Below are 14,302 nucleotides of genomic sequence, written 5' to 3'. Positions count from 1 at the left end.
AGGGGAGTTCCTACTAGGGACAACCTGGAAGATTCAACCTGGAGTTCTGTATAAACCTTCACCAAGCATTACCACTTTTACCTGTCTTTTCTAAATCCAGAGCTGGATTTGCCACAGCAGTCTTACAAGGCCTGCTAGCCAGACCTACTATATGACTGTCTCCACCCTTCCTCAGTTTTGGGAATTAACCCAAGTGTGATGATTGCAACAGTAAAACACGAAGAACATAGTATAGTTGTGTAAACTTACCATAAATGTAGATGTTAGTGTATTCACTGTTGCAGTCCTGGTTACCCTCCCTCCAGCCCCGTGACTCTTCTATGCTTTCTACCTATCCTCCTTTTGGCCATATCTTATGGCTATGGTATTTACTTTGAACTCGAGCTGTTCCACACCATGTAATTGCTTCCTATTTTGGGGGCTCCTGACATCTGTGGCAAGAACTGATGTAATGGCATCGGCTGCATGTTTTATACCCCCGATAACGTCATGGAAAAGGTGACAGCATCTGACGCAGAAATCCCAAGACTCTGGTATTCGGGCTGACTGAGGGCTACCTGCAGGCAGATAACACAAGTGTGATGACTGTAACAGTGAATACACTCAAACATCAACTTTAATGGTAAGTGTACACAACTGTACTTTCTCCACTCTGGAACAAAGCCAGTTCCTAAACTATGATCAAAGTGAACACTAAGTGGGTCCACTAGGACCTGTTTAAGATAGCTTAATAAGCAACATGGGATGTTATCTGGTCCCATTGAGGCCATGTTTTTGACCTTAGAGAGTGCAAATAAGACCTGATCTTTAGAGATAACTAGGCAGCGGGCTGGTGTTGGGGTATGCTTTGGGGGTATGGCTGGTCGGGACATGAGGTTGAAGTTTGTGCCAAATCTGGGTAGGTTGGCAACTTACTCCAGTGTAGTATGAGTGGTACCATCTACCACCAGTTCAGCGCATAGCTGGGCATTCCCTTTTAGATTTCAGATGTAGTTTAAGAATCCTTTATAATTATCCTTAGCTAGGGATGCTATTTTACCTTTGCAATTAGCCTTAGAGGAATTTACAAGATTTCTGAGTTTTTTCCTCTGCTGGAGTCAGTTTCCTCTTGTTCTTAAATGTCAGTTTCTTCCTTTTGTTATATAACCCATTTATACTTGAGGTCCACAAGGGTGGCTTGTTTTTTCAGGAGGATCTGTTTTTAATCTGGTTCGGTACAGCCAAGTCTATACAGTTGCTTAAGTGTTTACATAGGATATCTGTGTACACCTTTGCATAAGAGTCATTGTCTGTGATTGGAGGGGGGTATAAAATGGTTATGCCATTGCTTAGTAGGCTGTAGTTAGCTTTGGAAAACTACTTTTTTTTTTTTTTGCTTCTGTGGTGGGAACAGGTTCAATAGTTTAGGACGAGACTGATTTATTGTCTGACCTTACCAGGTAGGGCATCACACGGGGGAGTGCAGTGACTCCCCATGTTGTTGAGTACTGTGTCTAGGACATTTGAGCGCATTGTGGGGGTGCAGACTATATCTGTTCCAGAGCATATTTATTGACATTGTCCAGAAAACTCTGGGGGAGCATGTTTGGGCTCATGTATGTCACCCAGTCGATGGGAAGGATAGTTGAAGTCTCCCATGACTAAGGTGTTGGGCTATATGGAAAGTGACTCCAATAAGTCCAGGTAGGTGGTGTGCTTTTCTTGTTTCATGGTGGGGAACGTATAGTTAGCAATGATGTGATAGGGTATTCTTCATATAGCTAATTGGACATGGAGTAGTTAAAGAAAGTCGTATTGTTTGACCAGTCGAGATGTACGTGGCTTTGAAGGATACACCTCCACCTTTGGTTCTTTCATGCTTCTTTTGAGGTCTGAATGTGTGGAAGGCATAATAACCTTGCATAAACAGGTGCTGTTCGTGACCTTGAACCATGTCACTGACTGCATAGACCTCTGCATGTTCCAAGGTGAGAAGTGCTTCCAGGGAGTACAGTTTCATGTTCAGACACCTAGTGTTAACCAGCAGAAGCTTGAGAGCATCTCAAGTGGAATTTATTGGAAATTCTGTTTTGACATTGCCTAAAAAAGCCTGTATGAGGAAGGGAAGTACCTTTGCCAGTATCCAAAAGCCTAATGGGGACAGGTGCAGACCATCTCTGGCAAAGCAGCATGGCCTGTCAACCATGTCTTCTCATGCTGAAAGATACTGGATCCACCTGGACTGACACCACAAACTAAGCCAATTGTTGGTCTATCATTTTTTGTTTATATTGTGGCATCATCCCTGGGTCAAGATAGAATGATGCTTAGGGTTATACCTGCCTGGGAGAGAGAATCCGAGAGTAGTCCTTTCTCTCTTCCTATAATCCAGAGAGGTACATCTCAAGTCATTCACCCCAACATGGACTATGACAGAGTCATAATGGTACTTGAGTGACTTGAGTGCATGTATGATTTGACAGATCCTGGCACCTGAGAGACAGCCGACTATGACCGTCTTTGTCCAGCTTAGTGAGGGGGACATCTGTGTGTCTCACTGTGGAGTCTTCTGTGACCAAGACGTTACGTTTTGAGGTGTTTTGACTTGGGAGCTTATTTGCTGAGACACTGGTGTAACAGTTTGATTGCATAGCAGTCTGTGGAAGTGGTTTATGTTTGGGAGGTCTCTGATCTTTTAATAGGCTTCTAGTGAGTACCTTCATGTATGTGAGTTTGTCTCATAACCTTGTTTTGTGTGAGAGGTGAAGTGTGTGTGCTGACAACCTGTTTGTTTGTTATATGAGAGAATAGATTCTGATTTCATAGTATAATTACATCTCTCACATAGAGTATTTGTTTTAGGAGTAAATAGTTGTCAGTATATGTAAGGCATTTACTACTTTGCCTCAGGATGCCCATGTCATTCAGGCTGGCAGGTGAAATGATGATAAACTACCCTCCCATTATGGCAGGTTTTTATCATATATACTACTGGTTAAGGAAGTGTGCTAGTCTGACCATTTTTTTGTGCTAGGACTAACAAAGGTGCTTGTTTTGACTGCTATGAATGATAAGTGTGTCAATGCTGCTCAGTGCACCCGTAGTGCAGTAGGGAAGCTTGGGAGCGTTCCACTGACATATGTCTAGGGGAAAAATTGAGTTTCAAGGCATTTGCATCTATACAGGGCACTGCTAAAACCTATTGCACGGTGTGCTGAAATGTGCAAAAGTGAGGCTTAAATACAGGTGAAATTAAAACACATTTAAGCTAATATATCAACAGGAAAGCAGACCGTGAACCTTCCTCCAGCAGTCCCCATATCAAACAAGGCTGGATCTACACTGTTCTGCTTCGAGGGCAGGGGAGGCCTTCTTAATGTAAAATGGCTGGTTTAGTGCTTGAGTATATCAATAACAAAACTAGATTCAGCAGGTCTGAAGAGAGTCTGTTATCCAGGTATCAGAACAGTGCAAATCAAGTGCAGAGCATGAAGCAGTCAAAAACATTAAAAACAAAAAGGAATTATGCAGCAATTTGATAAAATGCAGTTCAAAAAATGCAGAATTGTGTTCTTGTTTTTTGCCTTGGATTAAAGCAGAGAAACTCTAAACCTCTGGCAAAGGACGCTAAACTTAGAGCAGCAAAAATGAAGATATAATAAAGGTGAAAGTAAATACTTTTAAGATAATCTACCAACAGGAAAGCATACAATGAACCTTTCTCCAGTAAGTCCCAGAGAAGACAAGGCTAGATCCACCCTCATCTGCCACAAGGGTGTAGGGGAGCTCCTCTTAATGTAAGATGGCTTGTTTAGTGCTCAAATGCGTAAATAGGCTAGATTCAGCAGGTCTGAATCTAGTCTATGCTATCTATGTATCAAATCATTGCAAATCAAGTGCAGAGAAGTGCAACAAAAAAAATAAATATTTGGAGCCTAGTTTAAATAGACCAGGTAAACACTTACTGCCACTAGATGAGTAATCCCAGTCATCTTAATATAAAAGCACAGTTAAGGCGTGTCCAGAATGAAATGCTACCCAAAACAACCTTGGATATAGATACAACAGTGTACTTTAAACAGCTTATAAAAGTGTGATTAATCAATACAAGTACTTTGCTTTGAATAAATAAGCCATTTGTACAGAATTTATAAAGGCACTAAAAAAAGATAAGCTGATTAGTAAGCCCTGTAGCCGATTAAACTACTTTCAGAAATCTCAAGTGTTTCCTAGTCTAAACAGATTAGGCTATCTTCCAGTACACTAGATGAAAAATCCACTGACCTCTCTACTTTATCCCAACAGCTAACTAGATAATGAAGTCAGATCAAGTAGAACAGACAATGGGAGGCAACATGTATTTTTTCAGTATAAGCACAGAAAATGGAAGTAAATAATTCAGGATATTAACAACAGTGTAGAAATGGAAGAGTTTATTACGCTAAATTTACAGTAGGGGTGGGCAGCTTAAAATCACCAGGTTTAAAAAGGTACATCAGCAAAGGGGAAAGTGGGTAGAAGACAAAGCAGGGAGTCAGCAGCAGTGCCTTAGTCTATACAGGCTTCAAATCTTTTCAAAGACTCAGAATTTCACTTAATTTTAAAGTATCACTCGAGACAATTTAACCAATGAGAAACATATGAAATGTGCAGCCTAGATAATGTAAGTGTCTTATCTCTCACTTAGAAAAAAAACACCATGCCAAGTAGTTTTCTTAAAACAGAAGAGTTTGGCAAAGAGCCAGTTTTTTTTTTTTTTTTTTTTTAACACAGAGGCCTAATGAACATAAATCTTTTAACATTGGAATGCGTCCTGAGGTGGTATCCTGTGTTTAGAACTTCCTGAACTACAGGAAACTGAAGATTAATAGTAAATGGAATCGGCAAGGAAAAAGTTACCTCATGGGGTTGAGATCTGAAATCATTCAATTTCACTACCTGTGTAAGTAGTATTACAAAGTGTTGCAGAGAGACTTGGAGAAAGCGTATGACTGCTTGCAAATGACAAAACATTTTTAAACTTTTTTTTATTGTGGTCTGCACACTTGACCATCTTAGTTGTGCCTTGTCATCTGCTGTGTGAGCCCCTCTATTCTACTGAGCAAAGAGCATTTCTGTCATTCTTGCTGTCAATTGTGAGAGGATGTGAGTTGTACTAGCCAGGAATGGGATCCATCAGCTGTGCACTGCATATTTTTTTTTGCATATTAGGCCCTCTCCTTCAGTTGGTATACAGTGGATCTTCTCAATGTACATATGTACTTTTGTATGCAAAGTGATCTGTTGTTGTCCCTTTTTAGGCTACATGCATCCACCTGTACTGAACCCCCATCTCCATGAGGACTTCAACCATTGTGATATGCACAGACACTTGCTCCCCACACCACTCCCAGGAATAAGTGAACATTGTGTCTCATCATTCCTCCTCCTCCTCCCCACATGACAGCTCCAGCAGGTACCAGAGTCAATATATGGACTTGGGTCACAAGGGTCTTAGGGCATGACGAACTCACAAGTTTAGTCAAGTGACTCATGCAGGCATGTATGTATAGGTCAGGTCATGCCTACTTCACTGATGCTCAGCTTGGTGGGCATGAATATTTTAGCTCATACTATATGTAGTGCTGGTTTCTGTTGGGCTCGTCTCGTCTAATATGGGCAAACCATTGTCAGCCGATCATAACATCGTAATTCCTCCATCTCTCAAGGTGTTAACCATTCCCTGGTCACCTGGGTTATAATGGCTTTTATCGCTCTGCTTTAGAGCTGGCACTAACCAGGGAACCCTTCTCTTCTGCAGTACAACTTCACATTGGCTCTCAAAAAAAGATAGCAGAGATGGTGGCCTGTAGCTGTGTATAAAGGTAATTTTTTTATTTTTAGTCATGTTTCTAATCTGAAGCAGGGCAGACTAAACAATAGTGCAAAATGTCACTATGAAGTCCTTGCTATTTTATGGCATGGTTCTTTCTGAAAGAGTGATCAAGGGAAACTCTATACTGGCATGATTCCTCCTGCTGATGTTTGTTTCTGACTTGGCTGCCTTACCTGCTGCACCCCCAACACCCAAATTGACCATTTTATGTTGGTGGAGAAGGTTAGAAGAGAAGCAACAGTGTGTCTTTAGGCAAAAACGTCATTTCTTTTCTGGTTGCACTCTGGCTATAAGAAGTGTAACATGCAGGACCTCAATGAAGGGGAAGTTTGTGCTTTTTTATGCTTCTGTCCCCTTATAAGAGTGTATATCCTTGCCGTTTCTCTTCTGAGTCATAATGCCCAGGGCTAACTCAATTACAGCCTTTATGGGAGACTGAAATGCAGGAAATTAATTCCCAAGTTCAATGCCCATGCTTCAGAGTCGTGGCTGGGTCAGCCATAGTTCAACTGACATTCAGGTAGCCAGGCAGTTCAATCAAATCTTGGTCAGCAGCATATCAGATTGACACTCTAGATATGACCCATTATGCTATGAAAAACTTAGCTATCATCCTTCACTGCTGGGGTGAAAAGGAGCTTGATACAGCAATACTGTTTTTTGTTAATTCTGATTTTCTTCTGTCAAATTTTGTGTAAGTTGTGGAACAGCCAGCAAAAATTACAAAAAAATTCTGATTTATGGAGAAGTTCTATATAACGATGGGCAGAAACAATGTTGGTCATAAAAGCGTTGTACCCAGACATAGATTGTAAAGTTTTTTAATTTAATGTTTGTTATTTTTAACATTGAAATTCCATTCGCCTTTTAGAGATAAATAAGGAGAGAGAAGAGAATAGTGAAAAATAATAACCTGATAGTTTGTTTTTGTATATTCATAAGAACATCATACAATCTATCTGATATGCTTTGTTTTCCTCTTTGTAGCATTTGTTCTCCCCAAATCAGAGGTGTGTGTTCGCAATCATGTACAGCCCTACATCTCTTCTATCTTGGAAGCCTTGATGATCCCAACTAGCCAGGGCTTTGCGGAGGTGCGGGACCTGTTTTTCAAAGAGGTTATTGAAATGAACAAGAATGTGGTCAATGAAGGAGGAAAGGAGAAGCTTGGAGAGGTGAGAATAAAAACCGGCATTAATACACTAACATGAATATAAACCCCCTAATAATATGCTAGAGAAATGTGCAGCTGACTTGTTGAAGACCTAACCCAAATATGTATTTTCTTAAAACTAAAGCTTTTGCTAGTCCATTAACACTTTTTTATTCTCTCTAATTAATATTTCACTTCACATAACTAATGAATATGTAATCAATTCCATTCTGTGGTACAGTTCCTTGGCCATTAATGTTTACTTAAGTCAGGGAAGATATTTAAAGTTATTTATTTGAAGGCAGATGGTACACTGCAGCAGTGAGTGTTAATAGATGATGGCATTTGGACTGGCCAGACTGCCTGCTTGTATCTGTAGTGTTATCAGTTCAACTTCCAGAGAAGTCTGTCACTGCCAGCTTTTGTCCTAATTTTCTAATGTTTTTGTCATCTATACGTTGTCATGTGATATAGGAATGTGGTAGGATTGATTCATCATTCAATAAATCCTCTTTCAGGATGTTCTGCATATCTATAGCTGGTTTGCAAATATCTTTGATGTCTGCCCTTATCTCTCTTGCAATATTCTATACTCTTGGAATTTCTTCTCGAGGATAGTTGAATGTCTGGCCAACCTACCGAATCCTTTACACTTCAAGGTGCCGTACATCAGATGCATATCCTACATGCAAGGTGAAAGGTATGACGTATGGATGCCTATTCCTTGGGGCATCTTTGACTTCAGTCTAAAAGCTACCTTTGAATTCGGTCTGTATGCATTCACTGAGTTGGTTCACCTGCCGAGCCTTGCAAGTGTTATGAACCCAGTGGGGTTCCTTACTTTTTTTCTTCTTGTAGTTTGTTTTCATGTCATCCAGGAAGGGAAAATGCGAGTGTGGGAGGCAGGTTCCCCATAAAAGCTATTCACAAGAAGTGCCTTTATTTATTTGGGTGCTACACATGACCATATGCAGCCTGACATTTGTCCCAAAGTCACTCCACTGTCTTCCCCCTCTATTTAGAAAACCAGTGCATCAAGCTTTTAACTTGGAGTATCATGGCTGAATCTACCCACCCTGAGGTTCAGCTGCCACTTAAGAAAAAAGCATATACTAATATTGCTGTTGTCCAGCCTCCAGTAGATGTCTTCATTGGGTTGGATGAAGAGTCTAAGGACCATCTAGTGCTAGAATCAGATGTTCTTCGTGTTTCACTGTTGCAGTCATTACATTTGGGTAATCCTGTTGGCAGGTTGCCCTCAGTCAGCCTGAATTCCACCGTTTTGGGTCCTGCATCGGTTGCTGTCACCCCTTCCCTGATGTCAGGTCGTCAGGGGTATAAAAGAGGCAGCAGACGTCATTTTCTCCAGTCTTTCTTGCCCGAAGCAGAAGCAGTTTGCAAGTGCTGGTCGGCTAACTCCTGAGATTTTCGTGTTCGAATTTCAGATCCGAAGTCTTCATTAAAGCTAAGTACCCCGTTGGGGAAACATTTTTCTTGCTCCAGACCGATGTCAGAAAAAGTTAATAATTTTATTTCTTGTGGAAATCAAATACCTCATAAGGACTTTCATTCTTACTATATTCCTTGCCTAGGCCCTGACCATAACGTTTCAGGTTGTCTGTTTTGTGTTAGATTTAACCAATGCACTATTAAGCCTCTGAACTATTTTAGACGCAGGTTTAATTATCCAGAAATGTCGTCCGATAGCCATCCGACTACCAGAGTTAAAAAATAACACAAAGAAAAAGACAACAGAGGCCCAAAACTGAAGACTAAGCTTCTCTTAAGCCAGTTGCTGGTTTGTCAGTTCTCAGTGAGGTGCTTTCGCAGCCCCTGACGCCCGCTACTTTAGAGTCGCAGACCACTACCGACTCCCACGTGGAGTCTGCTATGCCACTGGATACTCAAGGTATTGGAGCCTCTGACACTATTCCTTCAGATGGGTCCGGAGCCGCTGAGCAGGCACCGGCTTCTGAAGGTGTATTCAGACCTAAACATTTATACATTAAACTGACTTTAGCTTCAAAGGCAAAGACTAAAGCTCCTTCAAAGACAAACTGAAGAGCCACGTGGACAGGCCTCCATGCCCAAAAAACAGATGCGCAAAATGGCCGAAGACTTGATTACCTTGATCAGGGGTTCCCAACCCCCACCCCCAGATAAGAGGCCTAGGCAAGAGACAAGACTATGAATCTTCAGATCAGGTTTCTATTTCTTCTGATCAGGAATATTCTCTTCCCCCCTATGAGGATTCTGATGCTGAAGAATCTATTCCTTCAGCTTCTCCTCCTGAGGATTATTCTTTTGGGGAAACCTTGCATGCCATGAGGGAGCACTTCCACTGGGAGGGCCAAGATTTTTCAGAATCTAAAAAGAGGCTCTGGGACTTCCTTTTACTACTTCAATACAGGCCTCTAGCCATTCCACCAGTGTTAAACATTGTAGATGTGTTTTCAAAGTCTAGTCTGACCCCTGACTCCTTATCTCCAGCTCCTGTTAAGCCTGACAGATATTACAGGGTTCCAGACTCTCATAAATTCCTTTTCAAAAACCCGGCTGCAGACCCAGAAACTATTCCACAGGGTCCCAAAGGTGTTAAGGCTTCTGCTGCAAAAAACCCTACCCCCTCTGACAGAGATTCTAGGGTACTGGACAGATGGGGAAAAAAGGTTTATACATCTGCTACCTTGGCTATAATGGCCTTAAACCGTCAGTTTCATATGCTCAAATATCAGCAATATGTCATGGCATTGCTTAAACAGAAAATGTTGTTAAACTCTGAATGTGCAGAAAACAAGGAAATGCAGGAATTATTGCATGCAGCTGAACAAGTTGGAAAGCATACTTTGCAATGTGGTTTTGATTCTCTGGAGGCCTCCTGCAGGGCCGCAGTTACGGGTTCTGTAATTAGGAGGCATGCTTGGTTAAAGGAACAAAATCTGGCTAATCATGTTAGTTAAATTATTAGATGCACCCTTACAGCATGACACGTTGTTTGGTGTTAAGGCAAAAGAGGTGTTAAAGAAAATGGAGGACAAAGCTAAATCTATGCAAACTGTCAAAGATTTTTTTACAAGTACAGCCACCTAGGTTTAGTAGGCACTGGCCTACAAAGAATTGGTCCTTTCCTGTATCAGACAGACCTCAAAGGGGCAGATCCAGATGCCCTAGAGGCAAATCCCAGGTGCAAGGTTCATACAGGTCAAAGCAATGGGGTGCTTCTACCTCCAGAAGTGGAGAAGACAAATCGCACCCGTACAGGAAACAGTCCCAATGACTTCCCCCTGCCTGCACCAAGCACTTAACTCCTGGCAGCACTCTTGGGGGGGGATAGCACTTTTTTCTCAAAATTGGCACATTATAACCCAGAACAAGTGGGTTCTAAACATAGTGTCACAAGGCTCCAAGTTCCACTTCCATACCCTGCCAAAGGCAAATGGTTGGCCAGATCTGCCAAAAGATCAATGGGCAGAGGTACAAAAACAAGTCTCATCCCTCATGGACATGGGGGCCATTCAACAAGTACCAGAGCTAGTGCAGGGACAAGGATTTTACTCAAGACTGTTCTTGGTACCCAGAAAGGACAAAGCCTGGAGGCCAATACTGGACCTATCTATTCTAAACACATTCCTGGATATACCAAAATTCAAAATGTTGACCTTGCAGCAGCTTCTGCCCATGCTGGGCATGAAGGCTTGGCTTGTGACTTTAGGCCTAAAATACTCATACCTGCATGTCCCAATCAGGCAATCATGCAGAAGATACCTCAGATTCAAGGTTGGATCAATACATTACCAATTTTCTGCACTGCCCTTTGGCTTATCTACTGTGCCCAGGGTCTTTACAAAGTGCCTGGCACCAGTAATTGCATTCTGCAGAGAGAGGAATACAAATATATCCTTACTTGGACGACTGCCTAATTCAAGCAGAGAACAAGGACATTCTTCTACAGCATCTGGTGTTTGTGAAAAGACTTCAACGTGCCTAGGGTACACAATCAATGAAAAGAAATCAAAACTAGTACCCTCTCGAGATAATATTCCTGGGTGCAAGCTTAAATACAACTGCCCAGATGGCTTATCTCACACCAGACAAACAAAGGCAACTGACTACCTATTTCAAAATATTGGCAGCAAAAGCCTAGTTATCTGCAAGAAAAATTCTGCAGGCATTGGGCTTTATGGCATCCTGCATCCTACTAATTCCACATGCAAGACTGTCTATGAGCAAACTTCAATGTTACCTAAAAAGTGTTTGGACTCAACATTGCCACAGCCTGGAAACAATGATTACTCTCATTCCATGCCTACAACAGGAGTTTCGATGGTGGGTGAAGGCTTGTCACCAAAACAAGGGACAGCCATTCACATTACCCCCAGCCAGGCAAAACCTAACAATGGATGCATCAGATTATGCCTGGGGGGCCCGCATGGCAGGAAGATGCATTCAGGGCACATGGTCCACAAACCAAATGCATCTACATATCAATCAAAAAGAGATGCTAGCTGTTTAAAATGCCCTGACAGCCTTCAAGAACCTACTTCATCCGGGCCAACTACTGATAAAGACAGACAACACCATGGTCATGTGGTATATAAACAAGCAGGGGAGCACACATTCTTACCCCGTTTGCTGACTAGCCATGGCTTTGTGGGACACAGCATTGACTTACCAAGTTCATCTGCAGGCACAATTCCTGCCAGGAAAGGAAAATACACTGGCAGATGAACTAAGCAGAAACCTCATGGATCCCCATGAGTGGCAGCTGGATCCACAAGTCTTCAGCATGATAATAAGGAAATGGGGATGCCCGGACATAGATCTATTTGCCTCCCCTCACAACTACCAACTAAAAAGATTCTGCACAAGGACTTGTCACAGACAAGCATGGAAAGTGGACACCCTATCAGTATATGCCTTTCCTCCACTGCCTCTCCTCCCCAAGGTACTCTTAAAGGTCAGACAGGAGAAGCCAAAGATGATACTGATTGCCCCAGACTGACCCCGCCAGTACTGGTATCTGATCTTAAGGAACTTGTCTCAGTGCCCAGCCTGGACCTTACCTCAAATACCTTATCTACTGTCCCAACAAAACAATTGGATCCTGCACAGCCAACTCGGGACTCTAAACCTCTCAGCATGGTGGATAATGTAGGCATACAAAGCACACCTCTCAGTAAAGCTGTGGTGGATGTCATTTTGGAAGCCAGAAGGCCTAGTACTAGAAAATCTTATGCTGGAAAATAGAAGAGATTTTGTGCTTGGAACCAGACACAAGGAACTGATACAGCTGTACCAAATATTCCTCAGATTTTGCAATATTTAACTGAGATGCTGGACAAAGGCTTATTTCTCATCAATTAAAATTCATGCCTCTGCCATTTCGGCTCATTACAATACAGAGCCACCAGTCTTTTCTCATCCTTTATTATGGCAGTACCTCAGAGGAGCCAAAAACTTTAAGGCCTCCCAAGGAGATCACCAATACCTGCATGGGACCTCAACTATGTCTTGGAAAAACTCACCCTGCTTCCTTTTGAGCCAGCTGCTACTGCTGATATAAAGTTCTTATCCTGGAAAACAGCTCTGCTCCTAGCAATAACTTCTGCAAGACAAGTATCAGAGCTACAAGCCCTCATGGCTGTTGAACCTTTCATCATTTTTTATCCAGACAGGGTCTCTCTGAAGACAAACCGAACATTTATGCCTAAGGTGTGGTGTCCAGTGTGGCCCTTAACCAAACTATTCATTTGCCAACTTTTTATCCAAATCCACAGAACAAGGGGGAGAGAATTCTGCATTCTTTGGACGTACACAGCTTAGATTCTATTTGGACAGAACCAAAGTTTTCCGAAAGACACAGCAATTTAGTGGCATATGCTGCAGGATCACAAGGAAGGGCTATCTCCAAGCAGACTATTTCAAAGTGGATAGGTCACTGCATTCGTTTCTGTTATTTACACATGGCAAGCCAGTGCCTAAGGGCATTAAGCCTCATTCAACCAGAGCTGCAGCCACTTCAGCAGCCTTTCTCAGGGGAGTACCAACCAAGGACATTTTAGAGGCTGCTACTTGAAGTTCAGTGCACACTTTTACAAAGCATTATCATCTGCCACTCTACTCTAAATACAGGGCAGGCTTTGCCACTGCAGTTTTGCAGGGCCTCATAGCCACACCTAATGCTGTTTAGCTCCAGCCTCCCAACCATAGCTTTGGGACTCTACCCAAATGTAATGACTGCAACAGTGAAACACTAACATAATACAGTTGTGTACACTTACCATAAATGTAGATGTTTGAGTGTATTCACTGTTGCAGTCCAGGTTACCCACCCACCATCCCCTTTATTTCTGCTGGAACTTATCTTTCCTTCTCTGATTTATACAACCTTTGTGGTGTATTTGCTTGTAGATGAAGGTAAAGTTTATATTGCTGCATGTGTTTTTACATATAAATATATATAATTTTGGCTACCCTTTAGGGGGCACCTGACATCCGGGGCAAGAAAAACTGAAGAAAATGGCGTCTGCTGCATCTTTTATACCCCTGACGACCTGATGTCAGGGAAGGGGCGACAGCAACCGATGCAGGACCCAAGACTTTGGAATTCAGGCTGAGGGCAACCTGCCAGCAGGATTACCCAAATGTAATGACTGCAACAGTGAATACACTTGAACATCTACATTTATGGTAAGTGTACACAACTGTACTTTCCTTCTGCAGCAAACCAGTTGAAGGCTGACATGGAGATGTCTACCCACATGTCCACTGAAGTTGTGCATACTTCTGATGCAGATGTAAAGGGGGAACCACAGCAGATTATATCTGAGGGGGCCTAGGGAGATTCCCCAAATAGAGGAAGAGGTGTCTGATACTCCCGTCAAAATTAGGTAGGGTCTGAACCTGGTAGATTTGTTACAGTAGATGTTCCTTTGAAAAAAAGATAGTGACTTCTGCGGCCAAGGGTTTTCACAATGTGGCAAGATGTTGCTCAGGGGGTTTTCAATGCTCTTATGGCCTTGAAACCCCCACAAAGGTTGCCTGTCTCTTCTGTTGCCTCCTGGTCTTCCACCCTTCTAAAAGGCCTAGGGATTCTGATTCTTCTGATGAATTAGATTCTGGTGAAGAGTGTTTGGCATACTCCTTTCAGATCCATTCTCTTGCCTTGGGATCTGATGATGATGATTCACTGGCCCCTGATTCTCCTTTTGAAAAATTATCTTTTTGGGAGTACAGTGGTCCTTGTGATGGACACTTTAAGTGTGATAGTTTCCAGGTGTCTGATGATCAAAAAA

The 14,302-nt window shown here is 42.3% G+C and overlaps 1 protein-coding gene across 1 annotated transcript in view; it reads left to right on the top strand.

The window, feature by feature from the left end:
- Positions 1 to 14,302, top strand: part of LOC122790935 (protein Niban 2-like) — a 1,255,142-nt gene that overhangs the window by 1,130,917 nt on the left and 109,923 nt on the right. Inside the window, exon 9 of the mRNA XM_044058638.1 lies at positions 6,842 to 7,029. Coding sequence (XP_043914573.1) covers positions 6,842 to 7,029 — 188 coding nt within the window. The remainder of the gene's footprint in view (positions 1 to 6,841; positions 7,030 to 14,302) is intronic.

This window comes from Protopterus annectens, chromosome 16.part0 (assembly GCF_019279795.1).
Source record: "Protopterus annectens isolate FY-2018-M chromosome 16.part0, PAN1.0, whole genome shotgun sequence".
Lineage (NCBI taxonomy): Eukaryota > Metazoa > Chordata > Ceratodontiformes > Protopteridae > Protopterus > Protopterus annectens.
The sequence above is the reverse complement of the archived record's forward strand: the minus strand, read 5'-3'. Positions and strand labels throughout refer to the sequence as shown.